Raw genomic sequence first — 27,115 nt, 5'->3', positions numbered from 1 at the left:
TATGATGATAATAGTAATAATAAATGTTTATCAGCATATTAGAATGATTTCTGAAGGATCATGTGACACTGAAGACTGGGGTAATGATGCTGAAATTTTAGTTTTGATCACAGAAATCAATTACATTTTAATACAAATAGAAAGCTGTTATTTTAAATAGTAAAAATATTTCACAGTATTTTGCTGTATTTTGGATTAAATAAATGCACGCTTGGTGAGCAGAAGAGAATTCTTCAAAAACATCAAAAATCTAACTGTTCAAAAACTCTTGACTGTTTGTGTTTTTGCTTTTCAGTATGTGTATGTTTTGCCATAATACAAAGTGCCCAGGGGATTATGGTGATGCCCTTTTTTCAGATAGTTCATCCTGGAGATCAAGACTTGTCATTTGTACTTTTAAAAAGAAAATGTTCAACAATTAAAAATAATATTATCAGAACTAATGCTCGTGAGTTATTGTGATCTTTATGGGATTGGGGTGGTAAAAATCATGGATTACAGTGCTGTACCACAATTAGATTTTTTTTACAGGTAAAAAATGTTTAAAAGTACATGAAAATAAACACTACAGCACTGTAAATGAAAATACGGTAATACTGTAATTGAAAATACAGTAAAGCCATTTGTTATACTGTAAACGCAATTACAGTAATAATACTGTAACCGTTTTTACAGTAACTTACTGGCATCCAGCTGCCAGTAAGTTACTGTAAAATTTACAGCAGTCTTTTTACAATATATGTATAAATGCTGTTATTTTGAACTTTCTATATTCATTAAATAATGCTGATAAAAATGTACCAGTTTCCACAAAAACATTAGGCAGAACTAGTCTCTTCCAGCTCTTCCATCTCAGGAATAAATTACATTTTATAACATCAAAACAGAAAACAGTTATTTAAAACTGTAACAATATTTGACAATATAACTGCATTTACTATATTTTGGATCAAATAAATACAGCCTTGATGAGCATTAGAGACTTTAATAAAAATGTTAAAGTTTTGACTCAGAACCTGTGAACTGTAGTGTGTATATACTGTATAAGTAAATCCTTAAAAACACTATTTTATCATTTAATTTGTTTCTTAATTTGCTTTGCGTAGTGCCAAGTTCATTGCATCTTTGAATATTGTACACAGCTTGCACTCCAATCTTGCATTATTTATCCTGCTGTTGCTCTGGCCTTTAAATGGATAGTTCACTCAAAAATGAAAATTGTCATTTACACACCCTCATGTCGTTCCAATCCTGTACGAGTTTCTTATGTTTAACATAGAAGATATTTTGAAGAATGCTGGTAATCAAGCAGTTGATGGTCCCTGTTGACTTCCATAGTATTTATTTCCCTACCATGGAAGGCGATGGGGACCAGCAACTGTTTGCTGCTTCAAAATCTTTCAAAATATCATCTTGTGTGTTCAACATAAGACAGAAACTTACCCTCATGTTGTTTCAAACCTGTATGAGTAAATGATGACAATTTTCATTTGTGTCATCTATTCCTTTAATACTTAAAACTGTACATTTCCTTTCAAAGTTTTATTTTGTCTTAAAAGCATTATTATTATTTATTTGTATTTTTTTCTTGTTCCACAGTTGTTGTGGTGATGTAAATAAAACATTTCACTTTTTTGTACTACCGGGTACCACTGTGCATGTGATGCATACAACTTTGAACCTTGACTTCATAGTGGCTAGGGCTCTATCTAGTGGCACCGATGGCTGAAGAACTCGACTATCCATCCTTGCTTTGAAAGATGATATTGAAGCCACAGGAATGTTCAGAAATCTCCATGTACACCAGAATCCCTGAAGTGAAGCACTTCCTGGCCAGTGTTTTCGGCATGAGTTGATAGTGACCGCTTCACAGCATGCTGTGTAATAGCTTTGGGATCCAGCCGTGGCTGTAATTCTTCAGATGAGCGTCCAATGTCAATTCTGCTGTCACAGTCCGCCTGTCTACTGTCACATGCCTCACATCTCCAGGAATTACTGCACACACCTGTGCACAGCAATTTACAGCTTTGAGAGTCTGCGCTCTCTCCTGAGAAGCCATCGTTTTCTGTAAATTGGTGGCAAACTCTGATATTGTTTGTTACATCAATTGTTTTCAGCATTGGCAAAGATCTGATTTTAGTTCCTTTAGCTCATTTTAATTGCCTAAAATCAGTCTTTCATTTTGTGTTAAGTTGTCACTTTTTCTCTTTCCAACTCTTAAAGGGGTCATATATGATTTCAAATTTTCCTTTCTCTTTGGAGTGTTACAAGCTGTTTGTGCATAGATAAGATCCCTGATGTTGTAAAGACTAAAGTCTCAAAACCAAAGAGATATTCTTTATAAAAGTTGAGACTCTGCAATGCCCCTTTACTGTGGCTCATTTAAACACGCCCCCACATGTCTACATCACGGTCTGGGGAGATTTTCATAACACTACTCAAATGTTTACGCAAAGAAAGAGAGTGTGATTTTTATTCTCACTGTAGTATTGTTGCTGCCATATCGTGGAGACGCTGTTTCGTTGTGAAAGCAAAACTACTTTGTTTGGGCTTCCAAAAGAGGCCACTAAAAATCAGTGGTTAAGTTGTATTTACAACATTGTTCCAGAGCAGTACAACGCAAATATTCGAGTGTGTGCAGCGCAATTTACAGAGGACTATTTCCTGAACCTGGCAGGAGAGTAGCCTTGCTTGTAGGCTTGCACTAAGGCTCTTTCTATAAAGTGGGGCAATTCCAAATTTGCAAGGACAGTCTGGTGCTTCTGACTCACAGCCTGCAAGTACGTCTCTGCTACTGACTGATTCTAATGCGAGTTTTGAGCTGTGTAGAGTAGCGCTTGTTGTTTGTTGTTTCTCCGATCACAAATGCAGACATGGTAATGTATACGCGTCGCATTGCATCGCACTGCGTAAAAAGACAGTACAAGTCATTATAATCAGTAATTATGTCCCCACTGGATGCAACAAATGCCTCATTTGTAATGAGCTTTATTGTCTTAGGGTGCATCCGAAATCTCATACTTCCCTACTATATAGTATGCGAAAAACAGTATGCGAGGCAGGTAGTATGTCCGAATTCTTAGTATTTGAAAAACAGTAGGCGAGAAGTACCCGGATGAACTACTACTTCCGCCCGAATTCTGTAGTAGGCAAACGATGGACACTTTACTATCCCGTGAGGCCACGGGAGAGGAGGCGACATATTCGAAAAAGGGCGGAAGGAGGCGACGCGACTGTCTTCAAGTGTAAGTACCTCAAGAAAAAAAGTTGTTCATTGTGGTTAAATTGTACTTGTTTAAAATCATCCAAGTAAACGGCTTACTTGTTGAAGGTTCAAACAATGTAAACAGATGAGACTATTAAAAGATGTTAAAAGATGTTTAATCAATGCAGTACATCAGCTTGTTAACACTGCTTTCCTTGAACAGACGGTTCGTTTAGTAATTTAATGAGATAGTTACAAAACTTTATTTCGATTTTATTTCTCTTTTACCAGTGCGGATATTTTGAGAAAAATTTGTTGGATACATAGCAAAATACTGTTAATAATTGCCTTAGCTTGCCATTGTAGCATTGATAGATTGATCAATAATTATCACTAATATTGATGTGACGTTGAGAAACTATTTTAAAGCAATATCTTATAAATATAACTTCAAAACAGTATCAAAATATTTTTCTTCCCCTGTATAAGATGAGGACTTTAAATTTGCGTAACAAAAATGAGTGGGGAAAAAGTGGAAATTCTAAATTTACCCCAGGAATGAAGTAATAAATTTGTAAAATAAAGCCCAAATAAATATAACCCCCAAGTGACATTTGTGATATTGCTAGAATTTCAAAGAACTGTATGTACATGTGTATTATATATATATATTTATTTATTTATTTATTTATTTATTTATTTCTTACACTAACTATCTTACAATAGCAATATGAGAAGAACATGAACTGATTTGCAGTCTTAACCTGTTAAATTGTCTTACAGGTAATCATGCACTTGAAGATCAGACACACCTGTGGCCAGATTGTCCCACACATTCTCTCCTGCACTGGCTTTGTGTTTCGGGATTCAGGTTGGTCATCGTTATGATCCTCACAACTTTTGGATCAACAATGTCCCTGTTCTGAAGACAAAGGTTGTGGAGCACAGCACGCAACAACATCTGGCACAAAGGCAGGGCTCAGTTCATTTGCTGGTGGTTCACTTCGGATGTGACGGCCATATATTGTTCCAGCTACTACATGGAAAGTTGGAGACCCAGCCATCTGGGCAAAACCTGCTCCCACTGTCTCCAGGTCATCTGCAGTGGGGAAAGCAATCAGCCTTCTCAAAATCCTGAAGACTGCCCTGCTCATTCTGGGCACAATGTCATGCACAGAGGAGTTGGGGGATGTCGAAGGCCAGTGACAGCACCCAGTATTATGATGCTGCTGTGTGTGCATATTGTCTATAATGTATATATTATGTATGTATTTATGTATATGTACAGTGTTGTGGAGTAACTAGTTACATGTAACTAAATTACATAATTTAATTACAAAATAAATGTAATTGTAATCAGTTACAATTACTGAGAAAAAATGTGTAATTAAATTAGTTACTTATGAAAATGTTAATATTTACAAAGGGGGTTATATCAGATTTTTTCCACACACACTCACATACAGATTTAATTGATTTCTTATAATTGCTGTAAAATATGAGACCCCAATGTTTCAGGGGTTTAGGACACAGAACAGGACACATGCTTAGTCGATAACTTTTATTTAATATTTGGATTTATGAATATGCTTTTTTTTAAGATTAACAATTTTTTCCAAAGCATTGTTAGATGCCAGTGTTTCCGGTATGCAAATATTTGATAAAAAAAAAAAACTATAATAGTTACTAAACTGTTTCTTATGGATTTAAATCTGTATTTAACCTCAGAATGATCTCAAAGTAAGTCTTATTTTGTGGTAGCTGTGCTTTTAAATTAAATTACTAATTATTAATCTTAATTCAAGTGATGAAGGACTAATCAGTGTTGAGTACTGTGAAATTAACCCTGTCTGGTTTATATGATTGAAAATGATTAACAGTTGAAAACATTAGAAATTTAGAGAAGTTATCAAATGTAATCAGTTTAGTTACACTACTTATTACAGCTGGCTGTGGATTTTTTTTATTCTGAGGTAAAATTTACTAGATAGGTGATCACACTTCTATTGTGTTTTGTGTATGTATTGTGTGTATGTATGTATATATATATATATATATATATATATATATATATATATATATATATATGAATGAATTGGTGTGTGTATATAATTATCGTTTATTTTTATTTGCACTCATTTAATACAATAAATTACTCAAAATCAGCAGGTTCACAGCTGTGGTTACTTTTATTCTGAGGTAAATTTTACTTGCTATATGTTTAGTAAATGGTTTACAAGCTGTCGACGAAGGGGTAATCTGCGAGCAGCTGACCGACACAAAAACGCGGACGAAAGCGTTAAGAATAAAAACACATCGCCGATGTTTGTTCAGGAGAGTGGTCTCTTTAAATTTTCGCGCTGTAGTGACGACGCATGTCACGTGATATCAACATGGCGTATGTAGTACGTCCGAATTTCATAGAACGTACTTTTTTTAACGGTCGGGAAGTACGTTCAAATTCAAATGTAGTACTTACTTATGCAGTATGCTATTTCGGACGCACCCTTTACTCATCTCGCTGGGAAAGGCCATCACAATATGATGAGGGGTGTAACATTCCCGTCTCAATTACAACGCCCTGGATAGCTGGCCAATCAGAGCACGCCTCGCTTCTCTGAACGAGCACCATTAATGTACAGTATGTGGAAAATAATGTGTTTTTTGAACCACGTATACACATTGCATTACACCAAAAACACAAAATAGTGTTCTTTTTAGCAACGTCATATGACACCTTTAAAGGAATACTGTAATTCCCATAGGGGAAATTGACAACATTCTTCTGTGGAACAAGTTCCCCTCCATACTGAAAGTCACTGGGGTCCAAACTAAATTAAATCCAAAAACTTTCAATTATATTTTTATTTCATTATTATAACAACTTGTTAAGGCTAGCTAATAATATATTAGCTGATTCTAATCATGTTTTATTACCATCAAATTGGAGGTTCAGGGTCCCAAGTTTCAACAGAGGCTGAAGCATTCATTTGTGCATCAAGGCTATCCTTGAGTTGAATAAGACATAAGAATCATAAATCATGAGTATAAGAGGTGAATGTGCTGTAAAATGTAGGGTGTAGTATATGTAATGGAGGATGTCTTGGCTTCAAACGTTTAGAATATGTAATGTAGGATATTATGTAATACTTATGTAAGTGTAATGTATAATGTGTGATGTCTTTGTACTGTGTAGATTAAATGTATTTGTTAGTGGTGAATGTTGTAAACATAGATACTGTTACGCAAGGAAAATTTCAGATTTGTCTGACAAAGTATTATCATCATCATCATCTTTTTGGTGTTCCACAGATGAAAGTATCACAGGTTTGGAAAGACATGAGGGTGAATAAACGATAAAACAGTTTTTGGTGAACTATCCCTTTAAGGCTGGTTAAGGAGTTATATATTGCAGATTATGAGCCACATTTCATCCCAGAAATAATATTATTTCCATATGACATTGAAAAATGTTTCCAACCTGACTGCTTGCAGCAGCAAACAAGATGGCTGCCAGAGTCTTCAGGCTCCTTCAGAGCATTAACTGTCAAGGTAATTGCAAGTTTTATAGAAATGTTGCTCCTGCATGCCATTAACCTGTGAAGTGATCCGTGCTGCCATTGTTTTGATTGGTATCATCCCAGGCAATAAAGGCTAAATTTCCACTGCCAATTAGATGTTTAAAATCCAACTGTTAGCTTTTTTATTATTTTGATATAATCACTCAGCTTGTCTGTCTTGGCCAGTTTATAGTATAGTGGTGCTGTTAAATTCATGCCTTGTTAGCTTGCACTAATAAACACACAGCTAACGTCATGCTGATTTACCTGTCGGCTCTTACGTCTTGCTTGCATCGCTGACTCATCATTAACATACCAGTAGGATTACCAGTAATTTGACTTGCAAATGATGCTTATAGTGTTATCTAATTGCTGACATGACTTATTAATTAACTGCTTGGGTCAGGGTTCAACTAGCTTTCAGATTACTGATCTGAGAAGTCAAGTTTAGTTGCAGGCATGCTTCAGTTTGTCTGTCATTGAAACCTATATCAAACTTTCCAAAATATGCTTGAATGTGCTTCTTTTTGAGAAGATGATCTTGTTAGAAAAAAAGAAGAAACATTTGGACAAATTAATTGCCTTCCCCTTAGCCATTCACTTGATTTGTAGATGTTGGCAACCCGGCGTAGAGTGTAGCGTGGACATTTGTGCCGAGGGATATTACAGTACAGAGCAGAAGTTGTCTTACATGCTGCTTCTAGACTTCCCATAGAGACGGCCCTCCACACTCAAACCTAATTAAAGTGAAGGCAGTATGCTTTACAGCGCTCTCCATAATTCATAAAAATCGGCATGCCGCTCGGGGAGAGCCTGCCATGCTTTCTGGGATGTTTGACGACCTCTGTTTGTCTAAGTGACAGGAGGAGAGAGATAAGGGGGGTGAGAAATTAGACAGGAATTAGCATAGCAATAGCTGTAGTTGTGTGCGAACACGGGAGCATCTCCGGCGTGCTCTTGAAAAGAAAAGGAAGGTCGTATTTTGATTGGCGGCTGAGATTGTTGAGGTGCAGCTGTGCTGAGATCAGTGCCAGAGCATCCCTGGAGACCTACAGGAGGTCTGCTGAGGAAGCAGGTCACCCTGTGACAAGCTGCAATTGCAACTATATTTGTCTTTAAAAAGAGAGTGTGTGAGAAAGAGAAATAGTAGCGTGCACCCTGAACAGGTGTTACTGTGTTGTCTCGTTGTTTTGATGTATTGCCTTTGCTTTACAGAGCTACTTCTGTACCTGCTTTGCCTCCCACAAGAGCTTCTGTTTAGTTGCTTGTAAGGGTCTGGGTTCTCAGTCCAGGCTTGTTGCCTGATTGCCTTTTTTTAGCGCGTTATGTGCAATATTTGAAGTAGGGGAAATAAGTTTGCTTTGTTTTAGGGCTGCCAAGATAACTTCATTTAATTATTTATTGAAGTATAAGTCAATGTGATTTGTTGATTACAGCCCATTTTCTGTAATGTGACACAAGTGGGCAGGTTTGTATCAATAAAGAATTTGTTGGATGATGATAAAGTGTGTGTTACATATAAGAATAGAGTCAAACTGAATGTGAGAGGTCACTAAAACAGTAATCAAATAGCTATTTGGTTGTTGAATAACGTTTATCCAGTTTCTTGCTCAATTTAAGCGAAGTTGCTTCAGAGGAAAAACAAGTTGTGGATCAAGTTATAAGTTGAGTACAAACTCAAACATACACACATCGTTCACAATTAGACTACAAAAATGCATTAAGTAAATAAATGGGGTCAAATCAGTTTTAATGTTGTTGATTTTAATAATAAATTATTTTGATTGGTTAATAACTCCAATTTAAACTGTTCCTTATTTCTAAATAGTCCTAAATTTCTGCTAGTTTTAATGTGAGCAGTGACACGTTTTGTAAATGTTATTTTCTTAATGAGGAATTAAATGCGATTAAACTTGTGTAGCGGCACATTTCAGCAAAATTCAATGTTTATCCACAAAATCGAGGTGAATGTTGATTACTTAAATTTACAGTAGCGTTTGTTCATATAAATGATACACAGTTACTAACTATATTGTATGTATTTTAATGAGTATTTATGAAGTTGTTCGTTTAGGTGCAGATAATGTTACAGTATATATTAGATATGATTTCTTTTAACAAAAAAAATTCTTTTAAATTTGAATTAAACTGTACACAAAAAACAATTGAGACTAAAGCCTATTAATTTTTGTCTGGTCAGAGCGACAGGGCAAATAAAAATGTGAGTAAATATTTATAATACTGCATACCGATAAGTACAACCCCACTTAAAGTACGGTCTGTGCAGATAAGAATTTTTAGCATCTGCTTTGTGCTCAAGCCTCCAGTATATTAACCCCTGTTGTAAATTAACTCAGTATAAACTATACTGAAATAACCTTTAGCTTGGCCCATGATTATGTTATTCTTTATGGCTTACTAAAACTGTGTTCATCTGCCAAATGTTTTACTTTGCACTGTTCCAAGTGATTCTGACACACTTGCTCTTATTAGACCGATAGTAGGATAAAGTATGAATGTATGAGTGAATTCATACTCGCATCTTTGTCTATTGGGCTGTTTTAATTTATCAGTGCAATCATGTAATCAAATGTGATCTCAGTAGTCTATGTGATGGCTAATCTGCACTTTATTCAGCAGGTAGCGTGTGTGGGGTTTTTTTAGAGGTGGGTGTAGTTTCTTCATGCCAATCATGAGTGCCAGTGGAGCAGCCGTGGATTCCTGCGGTGGGCAGCTGTTTGTTATTCTTCTGTATACTGCTCTTTAAGGAGCGGCGGGAGGTAGAGATGTGGGCTCTCTAATCATTAGCACATTAGCCTAACACAAATACTCCGGTGTGGGTGTGTATGAGAGCACGAGGGAGATTAAAGCATTAGAGATTTGCTTGCTGCCTTTCTTAAGTTTTAATGAATGAGACCCCTTGATTACAGCTTAAATTAGCGGTGCAGTGCAGAGTAGTAAACTCAGGCAGAAGCAGTGTTGTTGGGCAGTGCCCCGAGGCTGCCGCCATGCTGAGAAGGAGCCGCTCGTAGCAGGGTTTGCCACTGATAAACAGTACATCATGCTTTTGACTGAGAAATAAAAGTGACTGGATTTGGCTCCATAATTAATCCTGACCTTGATTCGTGTCGAATGCGCAGTGTGCTAAAAACAGGACAAAAGGAAAAGAACATGCATCGAAGAAAAGCAACAGTGAAGTCATTTTAATTGACTAGGATAGTCGCCCAGCAGGGGGATTCAAGACGCTTGGTAATTTTCTGTTTGTTTGTGAAATCGTATCCCCTTTTGAATCCATATTGTTCATTACTGGTCCGAATTATGCCATAGAGCGGGAAGCTCCTCAGATGAATATTTCATGAGCTGTGAAAACTTGAAGTAAAATTTGGCCTGACAAGAAATGATGGCCCACAAGGTCATCATTGAAATTATATTAAACAAGAAGTTGTTGTGCCGCAGCTGTTTGTTTGACTCTCAGACGGATTTGAGCTGGAGAATTTGTTTGTGTATTTTTTTAGACAGATAGTCTTCTGTTTAATTTTCAGACTAGGCCACATAAATTATATTCAATGCAGTACAATAAAATACATTGAATAAAAAGAATTTCCACGGGCAATTGAAAGTACGACCTTCATAAATGCAGCTATCAGTGAAGCGTGCAGTATAACTATTACTTTGAAAATATCAAACTTCTCCTTTTTATTCACTTCCTTTGTTATGCTGCACTGTCAATGTTTGAATGTTTTATCAGACAGACAATTTAAAACTAATAGATTTTTTTTGAGCACCCAGTGAATGCTCATGAGAATTATATATTAATTTCTGTGTGCGAACGCCAAGACTCGAGAAGAATTACAGCTACCCAAATTTTAAAGCCTCTGCCAGTCAGCTCAAGTAGTTAAAGTTGGATGGCGAGTGGCTTCGTCATTCCCATGTGTGCTGGATAATTTCTCCAGCTCCCAAAAGTGTCGAAAAGAGAAAAGAAGCGCGGCGCAGCACAGCCCCGTTGGTGTTTGCGTAGCGCTACCGCTGCGTTTCACTAGACTTGCCAAAGCTAACAGGGGCTGGATGTGGAGTGGCAAATTTGCCAGCGTTAACTCGGATAAACGAGCTTTTCATTCAAAGACGACCTTCTCGCTGTAATCTCAGACAGGGCTGTCAGGGCCTGGCCCCTCTCTTCCTGGATCTCTTGCTTGGGTTTTTAACAGGAACCCAGGGGTCTGAAAGGCAGGGAGAGAATGAGTGGGTTTTTTTGATGGGGGAAGTCAAGTCAAATGAGAGGGAGTGAAGACCTGGAATGATCTGCATCTCAGGTGCCACAACTCGATAAATCACTTTGGGGCCCCAAGGACGATGGGATAATTGAATTGTTTTGGTATGGTTGTCTGAAGTGAAATGTGCGTTAAATGTCTCTCCTCCTCTGTCCGTCTGTCTTTCTCTTGACTTTTTTTTTCTTTTTTCTGGGTGGGGTAAAAGGTCTGAAATCTGATCCAGCAGTTGGCTTCGGGGAAGCTTCTTTTGGCCCGTAACGCCGGGACCTGCGGGAGCCATTATAAAGCAGAATTCACATTTTTGCATTTTCATATGGATTTAACTGTAGGGCTCAGTCCCCAGCGCTGACCCTGTGAACATTCTGCCTTGTCTGGAAACGCGTAGAGCAGGCCAACCTTTACAGGCTTTGTCGCTGCTCTGGAGCAAGAGGTGTTGCGTTTGGCAAGCGAAGAGGGCTTTTGAGAGACAGCTTTATAGGCGCAGAAATACATCTGCCACGGTCCTTAGTGTGTCTATTATTCTATAGTGCATTAATGGTCTGGAGAGGAATCATTTCCTGAGTGTAGTTAACTACATGCTTAGAGAAACCTTACCCAAAGCTGGGGATTGAGAGGACCTAATGGCCTAGTTCCCAGCCCTGGCCGTTCTCCTCAGGTTTTGTTACAATACAGTTACAGTCTGCCCAGTCAGAATGGCCTTGATTTATCACCTTGATTAGATTTATGGCACACAACGCGGGGTAAAACAACCTAGTTGTCCTCCGTTCCAAAGCGTATAGCGTGTGAGACCCATCCGTGACTTGAACCCTTGCTTAACCCTGTTCTGTCTTCAAGGGAACCACAAACCTTAATTACGGGGTTTGCTATGCTTTTGAGGTTTGCGTAGCTATCGATACAAATTAGCAGAGATAAAATCATGTTTTTACAGGATTTTGTAGCGCATAACTGGGTTTGTCTAAGAAGGTCACAAATAACGGCTCCTTCTCAATCAAGATCTGTCTAACGCCGAGAAGCTATTGCTAGAAAAGAAATAAGGGAGCACTGATTGCTTCAGTTATCAATACACAGAACGTACATCAGTACATCGCTGCATATGTGAATACATTCAGCTTGAGATCCTAGTTTGTTTAATTAAATTCACAGTTTAATAAAGAATGACCAAGCTTTCCTGGACTGAATGCTGTGTAATTATGTTTTTATCCATTCCAGCGAGTATTGAACTGGCAGTGCGTGGTTGGAGGTGGTAAATAAGTGTGTTTTCAAAGAGAGTCAGCTATTTAGCTATTTTATAAATCCAACACCAAGTGCAAAACTACCGTATGGTCTACTTTCCAAACTGTCGCAGATGGGTTTCGAGTCTAGACAGCTTTTTTTAAATTATAATGCGACAAATTTTGCAAGCTCTGCTCATACTGTCGTACTCAAAGGGGGCAATCGAGACAGCTTGCTTTATGGTTTGGTAATGGCAGCCTTGTTTTTCACCAGAGTGGGGCTGTTTTATTTATCAGGCCAGTATTTATGGAGATTAATGAAGAAGAGTTGGGCCGGCTCTGCTGTAGTGGAGTGAGGAATCTGGAGTGTTATCGGTATCGTAAATCAGACACTCCACGCTCGCTCATGTCTCAAACAGTCATCTCAGCCACCAGATATGAGTCTTACTGCTCTCCATTAAACTCCCACAGATGTTTCCAGGCCTGGCAGGGGGGGGTCGAGCGGGGGGTGGGATTATGTTGCTCACAGCAGAGACATGTAATCGCATACACACAGCTGCTAGCCGTTCCTTAATGTTGTAGCTGCTCAACACTTTATTGTTTCCGCACTCACACACTTTCCTCTAAGGATTCCTTGCATTTATTAAGTATACTACAATCTAAAAAACGGTTGTAACCTTGTCTGTCATCTATTTTGAATTGTCAGGATTTACATATGCATCAGTTTGTAGTTTTATTGTTATTGTCTATATTTATTTACATTTTCTGCAATTAATTTATTTAATTACATTTTTTTTAGCTGTTCATTTATTTATTCATTAATTTTTTATAGTGTTTATTTATCCCTGCTTGTCACTGTTTTCTCCTTTTATATCTCTAACCTGTACAGCACAAAGACGTCCAAGGTCCTCTTTTCTCAATTCAGCATTCAGTTAGTATCAGTGGTGAATTAAATAAAAACAGGACTCATATTCATCTTTGCATAAAAGATCGTAATTCGTGCATTTAAAAAATACATTCATTAACTCCAGCGTCCAATTTTCTCTTGGCTTGTTTTCATTCTTTGGATAAATTGATAATTTCCTGCCGTGTTCTTGTCAGGCTGTGAGGGGTGTAAAACTGGCTTTTTTTGCTTTGCAAACTCTTGCGGCACTGTGGGGTCAAAGGTCACTCGACAATGCCTCTGATCCCGTAGCTTGATTTGAATGGAGCGCTGCCTGCAGCTTTTGAAAGGGTCTTTCTTTCTCAGAGGAGGGCGAGGGGGGGGGGGGGTCAATTTGTGCCGATAAAAGAACACAAAGCAACAGAGCAATGAACAGCCCTGTCAGACAGGGGAGTTTATTAACACGCTATGAATTGCACTAGAGTGGCTCCTGGACTTCTGTTTTAGAATCAAGCTGCAGGGCTTGGGAAAGACAAACAGGAGCTCAATGAATCTGTTTGGTGTTCAAGCCCCGAGCCACTAATACCATCATACACACACAGTTTTTGAAACCTTTTATGGCAGTTCATTTGCCGTCAGTTAACATCCAGTTTGATGCAGACACACATACACCACCCAGTAAGAGAGTGGTCTCGGTCATGCTACAGCATTAATAAACATGACACATGCATGAATACACATTGCATTATGGGGATCGGTGTTAAAATGTTTCTGATACCATGTATTAAGGTGGGGTGATATATCAATACAAGAATGTGTATGTCAGTATCATGCATCTTATTAAAAAATTTCAGCACATCAGAAGAACCATCAATTTATCAATCACGTTTACAGTAAATGTGTAATGCAAATAGTAAATGTTGCTAAAATGTTTCAAGCTTTTCCCCAGTTTTTCACAAATTATTATATATTCGTTATAAATTACGCACTTAATAATGATTATAATATTTACAAGATTTGATGAATAATATATTAATAATAATTAAAAGTAGTAATTATTAGATGGTATTAATAATTACATAAAATTCATATATAATAATAAATTAAAATATATATTTTTATATATTTAATTTATTATTATTAGATTAAATAATAATAATAATTACATTAATAAATAAGAATTACATAATTTAAAAATTAGAATTAGAATTACATAATTTAATAAATTATATAAATAATTTTATTTTCAAATAGCTGTGAATATTTCAGTACAGTGCTTAGCCCTTACGCACATTAGTACTTAGTACATTAGAATGAGGTAAAGGTGAGTAAACAACCCTCTACATTGCGAGTAAATCACTCGCACATGCGACTAAATCTTCACCCTGTGTGACTAAATGATGTCTAATATTAGCCACTGGCTAATAAATGCTCAGATTTTACTCGCCAGTGCGTGAGTTGGAGGCTAAGTATAAGTTTAGCACAGATATATTTTCACTCGCCAAACACTCAAGCGATCAGTTTATCTGAATGGATGCGCAGGTCACCTGTATTTGACATACCGTAAACTCTAGTGTGAAGGTGCACGACTCGCCGTCGCTTTGCTTTTTATTTCTCACACGCAAAGAGACAGACAGAGCGAGAGAGTCTTACCATGCAGAATTGACGCGCTACACGTAAACGATATTCTTTGCTGTATTTTCCTGTCAAAATAATGGAGTTCCTTTTGAAATTTTTCAGTTTAGAAAGAACTGCCGAGTTTTCCGGTAGTAGGCGGAGCTAATGCGCAAACGACAATTGGCTTGCGCTCACCTATTATCATCCCTGTTTTGATTACAGCAAATCAGCTCGATCGAATTCAGACAATGTGATTAATATTCACGAATCCAGCAGCTATTTAATCCTTAGTGCGTTTTATATTGCTATTAGTAGAATTCATAGTATGATTATCTTATCAGTATTATTGATATTTTTTCCCCCATTTTTTACAGAAACACTGAATGACCAAAAAAGCACCACCACCAGTCCTAAGTTCAGTTAAAATGACTAATATGCATTCATACATGGTTACCAAGTTCTAATTCTAATTGCTAAAGTTCTATCATTAGTCTGGCGAGTAAACAAAAAAATATACTAGCCAATGGCGATTCAATTGCCAAGGTGTCCGTAAAGGGTTGGTAAACAATTATGTAATTTTCATTTGTGTTAAACTATCCCTTTTAGACACGTACACATTCATTCACCTCTCCATTTACCCCCTCCCCTGTTTCTCACATCCTCTCTTTCTCACACCCCCCCCCCCTCCCCCCATGTCTCTGTTACTAGCACCATGTCCCAGTACGCCACTGATCTTTTCCCTATGGGCGTCTGGCATGTGCTGGAGATCAAAGCAGAGTGTCAATCCAAGGTTCAGGGGCAAAACCAATTCACCTGCAGCTCCGTCTGGGCAGGGGGATGTTTCTGTCGCTCTTTCACACTCTCTCCCCTTTCTTCCCCCCTCAACCTGTAGACAGGATTAGTCTCCCGTGTGTCATGGTCCTGGACCGAGAAGTGCAAAGCACCATTTTACGACCAGATAAACTCTAGCCATAAATTGACCGGTGGGTTTCGCAACCTCTCGCTCTCATATTAACGAGAGATCGAGAGAGACGAGTCTCCCACGAACACCACCCAGACTATGCCCCCATTGAGAGCACCAACTTGCAGGACGCCCAATAGAAAGAGTCCATTGTGATGGATCATTGTGTGGCAGCCCGACAGCACGGGCTTGTTTGTCTTATGAATAATTCAGCAGGCCTCTCCAGCAATAAACAACAGAGGCCTGTACTGTATGTTTAACCAGTTGGGTAGGGAAAACCAGTATGTTTGTCAGATAAACTCTGCATGGCCTTGATGATTAAGTGGTCTGTTCGGCCACGTCTGAAAGGTTACTCTGGGAAATGGGCCTCCGTTGGTGCCTCTGATCTGATCTCTCAGCTGATAGCACCTGGTGGTTCCCTACAAGTATGTGTGTGTGTGAGTTGCATAGAAAAGGAGCGAGTCAGACCGGATGGTGTCATTTACACTGTGCTACCGCAGTGTTCAAAGACACTGGTAAAATAACTCCATTCTCTCTCCCAAGCCCTTGTCCGAAACACGACACCGCACAGTCACGCTGGAGGCCGCCGCCCTGGCCAAGAGGGGAAGTGGTTTTCACAGGCTCTCACAGAGACCTGCTCTCTCCTCTCTGAGGATGCTTTCACACTGGGGCTTTTGGTGAAGGCCTGACTTTGGTTGGTTTGAAAGCAGCTCTCTTACATCACCAGCAAACCGCACTCAAGTCCACTTGAAAATGGTGGTTTGGGAAACTGTTGGTGTATTCAATGAGTATGAACAGAGTTTGCCTAGAGTGAACTTCTATTGATTACATATGATTGCTTAACCTGTTAGCCTATAATGCATTTTTCTGTTGCTGCTTCTTTCCACAGAAACTGGATTAAGCTCTTTGTTTCTATTGCATTACATTTGGAAATCTGCTGAGTATTAATAGTAAAACCTAAAGTACATAAGAGTAAAACAGTAAAGGCCAATTCACACTGCACAGGCAAATGGCAACAAAACACCAACAAACAAGTCTGACAGAGTTTGTTGGATCAGTGTGTTACCCCTGTTGGTGTCTGTTGCCATTGGTTGGAGTTTTTCACCCGACTGAACATGCTAAATCGGAGTTTGTTGGGTTATGGAATGTCTGAGCAGTGTGATATGATTTTCCAACTGTTTCCTGTATTGTTATTTAGCTATATATATTTTAGGGGTTGGGTTGTTTCTGTTCTTAGACCAGACTGCTACAAATCAACCTTTTTGGTATAAGAAATGTTTATATGTACCAATGTAATTGCATTATTAATGGTCTTTATAGTGAGAAAGAATAAATCATAAAGTTGAGTATAATACTAAAAATCAGTGAAGTCAGTGTGTTGCCCTGATTTCGGGAGTAGTTAATAGTAGTAATATTAAACAAAAATATATAAAATATTATTAAAAAAATGATTTCCAGTTAGAGAACTTTCCTTAGCATGTGCTGAATATGTTTCAGACATTTATTGTGTTACAGTTGCCTGCAGTATTCATTGTCTTGGATGTCATGATGACACATAATTCAGTTCAGAGCCAGATATTAACAGAGACCTGCAGGGATAGGATGGTGAAACTCTGGTTCTGAACAAGCAGTCGAACCCAGTATGAAAGCAGCCTGCGTTCCTGAACATACCCATCAGCTCTGTGCCTGTATGTGTGTGTGTGTGTGTGTCTGTCCCTTGATTGTTACGTTAGATTGCTCTAAAACTGCCACTTATTGGAATGGTGTGGGCACTGCAGTCACACAAGCAGCTTATGTAATGAGACATTTTTTTTCCCTCTCACTTTCCCCCTCCATCTCTGTCTGCCTACACTCTGAGAAAATTAGATGGTGCCGAAATGCCTGGGATTACAGGGAAGCGTGGCTGCGTGTTTATGTTGCTCCCCAGGCTGTGGATGGGAAAAGATGAGATCTGTATGTTCGACTTGTCGCCAGATCTGTTGTGTTTGTCTGGAGTAGGGAGGGATGTGCAAAATTACATATTTTCAGAATCAACTAGTTGGTGGGTTGCATGAAATAGTCAGCTAGTCAGTCTCAAGAAAGCCCTTGCTCTATCTATCATTCTATATCTATCTGTTGTTGTATATTTTGTTCTATCTGTCGTTCTATCATTCTATATATCATTCTATCTATTGGTCTATCTATCATTCTATATCATTCTATCTATCTATATTTCTATCCTTCTATTGTAGGAAATGCCAGTTGATTAATTCTAAGCTGTCCTTTTCTTATTTGAAATATTAAAATGTTTGCTTCATTTTACTGGATTGGTTCATTCAGACAGTTCTTGTAAATAACGGTATCAAGAAAAGGTTCATCATTGATTCATATCCCTACATTTTAGGTCTGTTTTATTGTATAATATTTAATTTATTACCGTTAACTCAGTTATAAATTAAAGTGTGTTTTTAGTTTTTCCTTTTGTTGCATTTAGTGTAAATGTTTTGACATTTTAGTTGTTTTTATCCCAGAAAACTATAGCCCAATTAAATTAAACATAATATAAAAATGTAATTTAGAAATGTAGAAGGTATGAGTCATTCTAGTGAATCGCTTCTTCCTAAATGGTCCTTTTTCATTTTATTCAACTATTTCTAGAAAAGATTAATTCTAATGAGTTTATTCTAAAATTAATTTAGTCTTTTCTCTCATATGAATTGTTAGACATTCAGTTCATTCTAGTGAAACCGTTTGTTCAGGGAGTTCTTATAAACACACTAAAAAAAGCATCATTTTGTTTTTTTTTTGTTTTTTTTTTGGTAGGTTTATCAGTTCAGACTGATTGTTTTTGTTCCAGAAAATTTGACACTAATTAAGTTATACATATTTTAATTGGATAGTTGTGTTTTAAAAGATATTACATTTTTAATAGCTTTAGTGTAGGATAGTTTTGTTTGTAGCCTGACTACTGTAGTTTAAGCACTTTTCTTGTTGAGTTACAATCATAATTTAAAGTAGTTTAACCTAAACCGGTTTATACCAACTGTGTTGGTGTCTTTTTTTCCAGATAGACAGTAAAAAAAGAAAGAAAAAGTCTACATAAACTAGTCAGTCTCACTAATCGACTAGTCGGTTCTTGAATGACTCAACCAGCATGACCTATTCCTAGCCTGGACAGAGCGATGAAGACTCCTGACAGGCCCGCACGCATCTGATCATACCTCACAGAGTCGCCAGCTGTCTTCCTCCTCCGGCCCTGTCGCTATGGTGAGGATGTCACATGGAAACAGCCCAGCGGTGGGAGGTGTGAAAGAGAATGTCACAGACAGCAGTCCAAATATGACACCATTGGCAGGGGGCACGCGGGGGAAATGGCACACAACACCTCACTAAGCCACCTGAGCGTGAAATAAAGCAGATAAGAGAAACTGACCAGATGTTTCGCTCCGCGGAGGGGACGCGAGAGTAAACGGCTGATAGAAACGCTGAAGTCCTGAGCTTGTTAGCCTATTGAGAGAGCAGAGACTTGAGTCCTATAGCGATGATTGATTTAATAGAAGCAGACAGTGCTCATCATTGTCAATCACAGTGATGGGCCGCTCTCTCTTCCTCTCCTGTCTCGTCTCGTCCTGTCTCTCGCTCTTTCTTATTTTTTAAATTTGTTTGCTCCTCTCTCTCTCCCTCCTGAGCTTTGGTGCCAGGCTGGGCAGGCTCTGATGGGCAGACGGCGAGTTGTCTTCATTATAATGCCTTTATTTATTCATGTGTCTGTGGCCAGTGACAGCCGTGCCTGTGCACAGCTCTCCTCTCTGTCTGCGTCCTCAGAGATATGACTCATTTTCATTTCTCTCTCTCTTTCTGCTCACATCATTCTTTCTTCTCTGTCAAGTGCTGCTTTCAGTTAGCTTCAAAACTGACACGCGAACGCGCAACATGCATCAGTCACATCTAGTGGCCCACGTCAGCGCACAGAGGGTACGCGTCAACATTCGGCGCAAGAATCACTCTACGCGGGCGGCTCGTGTGGGCCAGATTGCCTCATGACCACTTTTGGGAGGCCAGCGCTGGCTGTCTATTTCGGTCGGTCTATAAATAACCGTGCTGCGGTTTTTGTCAGTTTGATAAGCTTGTAATTGGAGTTGCATCCATCAGGTTACAGAGGGCTTTTAATCCGGAGACGTGTTGGCTGGGTTCTGGAGCTGGTTCTGGCTGGGTTTCAGGTTAAAGAGCATTCACCACCATTGTTTAAGCCTGGGTTCACTGCGCTAAATGCTATTAGATTATTACAGTGTGTCAAAAGCAAACTAATCTAATTTTGCCTTTCCGTAGCTCTGCCAAACAGTCAACCCTAATCAGGCATTGTGTTCAGACTTCCTTTTTAAGCCCCTGGCATGAGGTACATCGGGTTTTTCTAAGGATTATAGTTCAAAATTAGGCTATGTCGCTCTTTCACCTGAATTAGCGCAGTTTGTTGGGAGTTTACAGCTCTGCTGTGGTTAGTAGTCGGCCTCTTTGTGGTATAGATCAAAAGAGAAGACGTGATTATGAAACGGATCACTTCACTCTAGGCTCTTAGGGTTTTTTTATCCATGTGCTTTGATGCATCAGAACCTGGTGGGCTTCTGTTATGGGGCTTCTGTGCTAGGGGCCGTTGGCGGACGCTCTGATTGTCCTCTGGCAAATGAGAGATAACTGCAGCAAGCATGTGACGGAGAGGAGAGGCAGCTGGTGGATGCAGGGATACGTGCTGGGTCACCTCCCCAAGCAAAAGCCCTCACATCTGTAACAATTAATGCTTCAGACATGTAAAGGAATATCAAAGTATAGGTCATAATTTGACCCATGTAACTGTAAAGAATTTAATCATTCTGGTTGAAATATCTCCCTTGTTAAATGATAGGATTGTTTATTTTTTTAAAGATTTGTAATTGATATTAGCTATACATTGAAGAACAGTGCCACAGAAACAAATAAATGTGCTCATATCTAGTAGGTTCAAATGTTTGGTAAGATTTTGTTTTTGAAAGAAGCCTCTTATGCTCACCAAGGCTTTAAATGATCACAAATACAGTAAAATGGTAATATTGCTAAATATTATTATATTCTACTTGTTTTAATATATTTTAAAACATTATTTATTTCTGTGGCAGTAAAGCTGAATTTTCACCAACCATTACTTTAGTCTTCAGTGTCACATGATCCTTCAGAAATCATTCTAATATGCTGATTTAGAGCTTCAGAAACATTTATAATTATTAATGTTAAAAACAGTTGATGTTTTTGTAAAAACCATTTCGTCACCTTAGAATTATAATATGACATTTGTCAATTTAGTTATTCACGTATTCTTATTCTGAGACAACTTATTTACATTGTGTAATTGTTTAAGTTGTGTATATTTTGGGACTTTATTAAACTCAGTATCTCAAAAGCATTATCCTTATTGAAAATGTAAAATTCTTTAAAGGAAAAAAAAGTGTACATATCATTTATTTATTTATTTTTTATAACATGCTGTTGACTAAACTTTGATGTGGAATAAGAACTGATCTCACTTCCTTTTCATAGATTCAATTAAAAACTTAAACCTAGTGAAAAGAAACAAATGTAATTTGTTTTTAGATATTTAGAAATGTAAAAAGTAAAAACCACAGAATTGCCCACCAAGCTGCATGGACAGTTTTGGAATATGGGATAATTTTTGTTTACTATGGCATGTGTGCATGTACTGATTTGTTTTATTCCTGTAATGGCCTACTCTGGCTCTAACTGCTGTGCTGTAGTCTTAAAGTTAAAATAATAAAGTATTTTCCATACGATCAGCAAATTTTGAGAGAACGTCAGCATTTTACATAATTCATGTTTTTGTTTGCATGTTTCTCTTCACTTCCCCAAACAACCCTAATGCATGCATGCGTGTACAGTACAGTGAGTGCGTGAGACTCTTTGCTTACGTGATCGTGTGCAGCCACATTATGTCAGAGCCGGGCTGTGCGCGCCAGGCCGGGGGGCTCAACGCAGCGGGAGACACTGCTGTTTAATTTCAGCACTTCATCCCCCTCCGTAATGAAGCTTCCCTCACGCACGTTTGCTCACACCCTGCCAGTGCTGCTGGCGGGTAATTGGGATGTGACTGAGCATGAATATCCCTTACGCCTGCCGCAGACCGACCTCCCCGCGACCCTGCAGATAGCTCTTTGTCTTAATGGACATATCATCTTTTATTTAGGTCTCCATTTGAAAGTAATTGTCAGCAGGAGGGGGTTATTGCAGTAGATGGAGACGAATAGACTGGTGTTTCACAGCAGACTTCTTTGATTGGCTGCAGTTTTTGCCTGGCTTTGATTATGTGAGTTGGAACAAAGGTGTGTGCTGTGCCAAGCTGTTTTTGGAGGCTTATTAGAAGCACCGCCCGACCCTATCCTTCCTAATCAGCTGCCATTGGAGCTCTGCTGTTTCTAAAACCATCAAAGATGTACGTGTGTATCTTTTGAATTGCAGTGCTGACACGCATGTGTGTTTTACAGTTTACATTTATTTTTTATATACCCAAGGTTTACCATTAAAATGAGTAAAACTCTCCAGGTGCAGTTAAAATGCAATGCAGCGTGTCATAGGGGAGTGTTGTTGTTTGTAAGTCTTAGGTCTGTACACAGCAGCAGCAGGAATCATGGGAGATGACCTCCGAAAATCTTAGATTCAACAGGGTTGATCAAAGAGAGTTAAGCATTTGCTCATTGAGTTATCAGGATTGATATATTTCCACCAGGTGGATGCTTTTTGATTTTAAAATGACTTTACTTTCTGAACGCATGTTCCTGGTCTTTTTGAGCTTGTCTATAAGAAGTAGTGCTGTCAAACGATTCGTGTCCAAAATGAAAGTTTTTGTTCACACATTATATGTGTCTGTACTGTGTATATTTATTATGTGTGTATATATATATATATATATATATATATATATATATACATATATACACACACACACACACACAGTACATACTAAGGATGTGCATCTCCATAACTGAGGCCGATGCAATATGCATCTCAATGCATAACCAACGATATGATACATTGAAGATACATATGAAGCAGCTAGCGATGCTATGCGGTATGATTCACCCCTATTACGCTGCAGTGCGATTTGATTTCGATTCGATTCAACACAATGCGATTCGATGGAAAAAAATATGATCACTTATTTCTTTGGTTCAGACAGACAGCAAATCATAAATGAACTTTTCTCTTCTGACTTCTAACGCCTCAAGGCCTGTTTCAAAAAACAAGTTTACCAAATAGGCCAGGCTTATTTCAGTTAGTCTGACTCACTGTCAAATGATTTGGTTCCATAAAGCAAATTTAACAAAGATCAACCTCTGTAACTGTGGCTACTTATGCTGGAAAGCTTACCTGGTTCAGGGAAGGCTAACTGTCAGGCTAAGCTGAGCTCCCCTAACACTGAATTAAGCATTAACAATCACTAAACTAAAAGTAAAAATCACTAAATTAAAACTACATTTTAACTGCTATAAGAAACACACATTAACTCATCTGAGCTTAGTAATTAGGACTGTATTAACTTACATTTTATTTACCCATTACAATAGTCCCTTTACAGTTACTGCTATCATAAAATGCATATTTGTATTGCGCTCCGTCTGTTTAGTCCACTTTTTAGTCCACTGTTTAGCAATTATTGTGCTCGTCCACTTCCGTAAGCCCACTCCTGACAGCAAAATGGATATATTTGCATGACTTTCTAACATTTAGATGAAAAATATACTCGTGAAATGTTAGTTATGCACTGAGGAAAACAGAACGTCTCAAATGCGTTAAACAGCACAAATATATTCGCTGTTTGCCTTGGTGGATTGATTTGATCCATGATCGACATTAAGGGCTGCTAAAGAAAAAGCGTGCACAAATTAGTTAGACTGTGTGAACTTACATTGTCGTTTATAACCTCTTTAGCCCCGATTGATTTGTTAGGTTATTTCAAGCCAGGTTTTGGACTTTAATCCCCACTTTTCCTCAGTCTCTAGTGTTGTGATTCGTCATATTCAATGCACAAAGCGAACTTAAAGAGGTAGTTCACCCCCCCCCCCCCCCCCCCAAAAAAAAAAAATTATTAACTTAATTACAATACATGATTATATATGATTTACAGAACTAAAATATATATGCCCTATATATAATATACACCCTAATGTCATTTCATTCTGTTCAGAAGACTTCACTCGATTCATACGGATTACTGAGTATGTCTTTATGAACTTTTTAAAATGTCCAAGTTTTGGGTGAATGGATTTTCAGTGGAGGCATTGGAATCTTTCTTTTGAATTGGAAAAGTTTCAAAATATCTTCATTTGTGTTTTGAAGACGAATGACGGTCTTGTGGGTTTGGAATGTACTCATGTGGGTGAGTATTTGATGACAGAATTTTCATTTTTGTGTAAACTATCCATTTAATTTGGCTTTGATCCAAAATAATTTCAAGTATGAATAAAAAAAAACTCATTTGAGAAGTATTCACCTGTTTTAATCCATCAGTAGTGTGACCAGTTGGTTTAAGAAAACACATCAATAGTTAAATGGAGATAACTTGTGTGCAATGAAGGGCTTTCAATTGATTTTAGTGTAAATGCGCCATCTGGAAGGTTCAATTTGGCAAGTCAATATTGTGGCAGGACTTACACCATGAACATGAAAGCACCAAACAACTCCACAAAGAAGTAATTAAAAGGCTCAAAGCAGAAGAGGGATACAAGAAGATTTCCAAGTCATTGAATATCCCTTGGAGTTCATTTAAATCTTTAATTAAGAAGTGGTGAAGTGTATAGCACAGCTGAGGAAACTACCGATTGACAGATTGACAGGATATAGTAAATAAATAGTAAAGTAATATGGATTGTGAAAGGGATTTCACGTTGACTAAAGATCCTGAGGTGCCCACTGCAACATTAGCCTCATCAACAGCTTTAGAATGTTTGTCTTTTTAGCCTAACATTGAACAGACAATGCAGAACTACTTCCATACTGTAAACAGAGGTGTATTGCTCCACAGACAGAAACTGTTCTTTGGTTGGACTGATTAATTTCTAATGTATACAGGTCATCTCTCAGGCAGAGCATCTCATTCACAAGGGGCCCCATCAACAGACATTGCAAGGTTGCAATAAAAGCAGCAAACGTAGCACCGTGTACTCTAATAAATCTTCGGAGGTTAAACCCCACAGCGCTAAAAACCTAGAAAGACCTTTTCATCATCCCCATAAAAGTGGCAATGTCACAGTGTTTGTGGTAAGCCACCGTCTAGGGTCCTGGAATTAGAGCTCCCCTGTAATCTAGTTTAACACAGCCTACAAAAAGAAAAATCTCATTTCATTGTTCCATCGGTTTTTGTTAAAGTTTTTTTTTTCTTCATAGTAGGCCTATACTGTATTTTTCAATTAACTGTGGGGTAAAAAAAAAGTGCCTGTTTCCTAATCAGTCCAAATGTAAATCAATATCTAAAATAGGTCAGTTTGTAGGTTATCTGCTTTAAAATATAAATATAATTTTATTCTTAATTGTCTGTCAGTGTGTACATGTTTTAGAAGTCTTTCGCGGTCTACTTTTTTTTTTTTTTTTTTTTTGCACCTTGAGCACCACATTTTTAAGTCACTGTGTCAGATTAAAATTTACAATATTAAACCATGGTAAAATAAGACCACATATATGGAAAGTAAAAAGAAAAAGAAAAAAATAAAGCAGGACATTTTTTTAAAGTATTATTTAAAAAAAAAAAAATTAAGTATTTAAAACATTATAAATGTAAACTTTTACAATTTGTTAGTCACGCAATTGAGTTTTCATCATTGATCATTGCTGGCACTTCCTTAACAAAGACTTTATGAAATGCTAAACGAATCATTGTTCCTTGACTTAATTTTTTTTTTTTTTTTACTTGAAATGTATTTGTTTCTTTTCCTTATCAGTTAGCTATTACTTCCTGTTTTCACTAGTTATTCTCTTGCAGAGTTGCACGCACAGGGCCTCTCTACCACAGTCTATTTTGGCTTTCCAGGAATTGTCAATATATAGACAACTTCCTAGATCCTGGATATGTGATTTCCAGTCTTTTTTTAACTGTTAGATATGGAAGCTATGTTTACGTGTTAGAATAATCGCTTTTCCTCTTCTTGCTTTCCTTTGACTCCCCCCACCTGCTCAATCTGTCCTTCCTCTCAGTGGATGATCCAGGAGCCGCACAAAGTGGCCACCTTCTTCGGCTGCATTGGGAAGGATAAGTTTGGGAAGATCCTTAAGGAGAAGGCAGAGGAGGCCCACGTGGACGCCCACTACTACGAGCAGAGCGAAGAGCCCACGGGGACCTGCGCTGCCTGCATCACTGGCGACAACAGGTCAGCCACCCCTTTCCTCTAGGGAGGGCCCTTATCGCTTCCTCAGGATAGCACCCCCCCTGCACACACACAGTGCACATTCACACACCCCACCTCACTATGCATTGGGACTTGTTGTTCCCTTGCCGGCTGTTCTGCTCTTTTCCGCCAGAGCTCTTGATTTATTTATTTGCCGGGGTTAGATCAGCACAGAGGTATTTTGATACACCGCATGACTTGGCCCTGAAGGGTGCTAGATTCCATGACTGAGCAGATATGTGAAACTGCTTGGGCCGAGTTATGTGCTACCTACACATTTGAACAGAGCAGACTGATGTGTTTATTTAAGTGTCACTTACTATTTCTCTGCTTGCAAAGAAAATGCTATAGTAAGCATGGAAGCTTATTGACTAATCTGTAATCGTATATGAACTCTGAGGATTTGTTCAAATGAACACCAGGTTTAAAGTTCTGATGGACAGCTGACACATTTTTGGAGCTTGCTCAGATAATCTTAAAAGTTATATCAGGAAAAAAAAATTAGCACTATGGATATTTGGATTGGACGTCGTAAGGAATTTCATTATTTTGAATTTCTTAATGTTTGTGGTTCCTTAATTTCATTGTTTCTTTTAGCACTTTGTAAGAAGTATTTAGTAAAATATAAACTAAAATGCTTACTTGTTAACAGAACAGATGTAACAAATCAGAATGAATGATTCTTTCCCCACCCCAGTTGCACTTTTTGCATTTTTTTTGTCGCATAAATATAATACATTTTAATTCTTTAATTCTTTATTAATTAATTATTAAATGTAATTATACTTAAATGTTATTACATTTTATTGTATGAGTTCCATATTTTTGCAATTATAGTTATTATACTATTGTTTGTTTATTTATATTATATATGTTTACATTTTAATATATGTATGTAGTGCTGTCAAACAATTAATTGCCGTTAGGTTTTTGTTTGCATAATATATGAGTGTGTACTGTGTATATTTATGTATATATAAATACAAACATATTCATATATATATTTAAGA

General features: G+C 37.9%; 1 protein-coding gene across 2 annotated transcripts in view; it reads left to right on the top strand.

Annotated features, from left to right (window-relative positions):
* The window catches only part of LOC306884107 (adenosine kinase-like), a 161,386-nt gene that overhangs the window by 57,658 nt on the left and 76,613 nt on the right, over nt 1-27,115 (top strand). For both annotated transcript variants that reach the window (XM_079439791.1, XM_079439792.1), the window contains exon 5: nt 25,915-26,087. In XM_079439791.1, the coding sequence (XP_079295917.1) occupies nt 25,915-26,087 (173 nt within the window). The remainder of the gene's footprint in view (nt 1-25,914; nt 26,088-27,115) is intronic.

Source organism: Barbus barbus (genome assembly GCF_936440315.1).
Source record: "Barbus barbus genome assembly, chromosome: 18".
NCBI lineage: Eukaryota > Metazoa > Chordata > Actinopteri > Cypriniformes > Cyprinidae > Barbus > Barbus barbus.
This window is presented reverse-complemented; position numbering and strand designations above follow the sequence as displayed.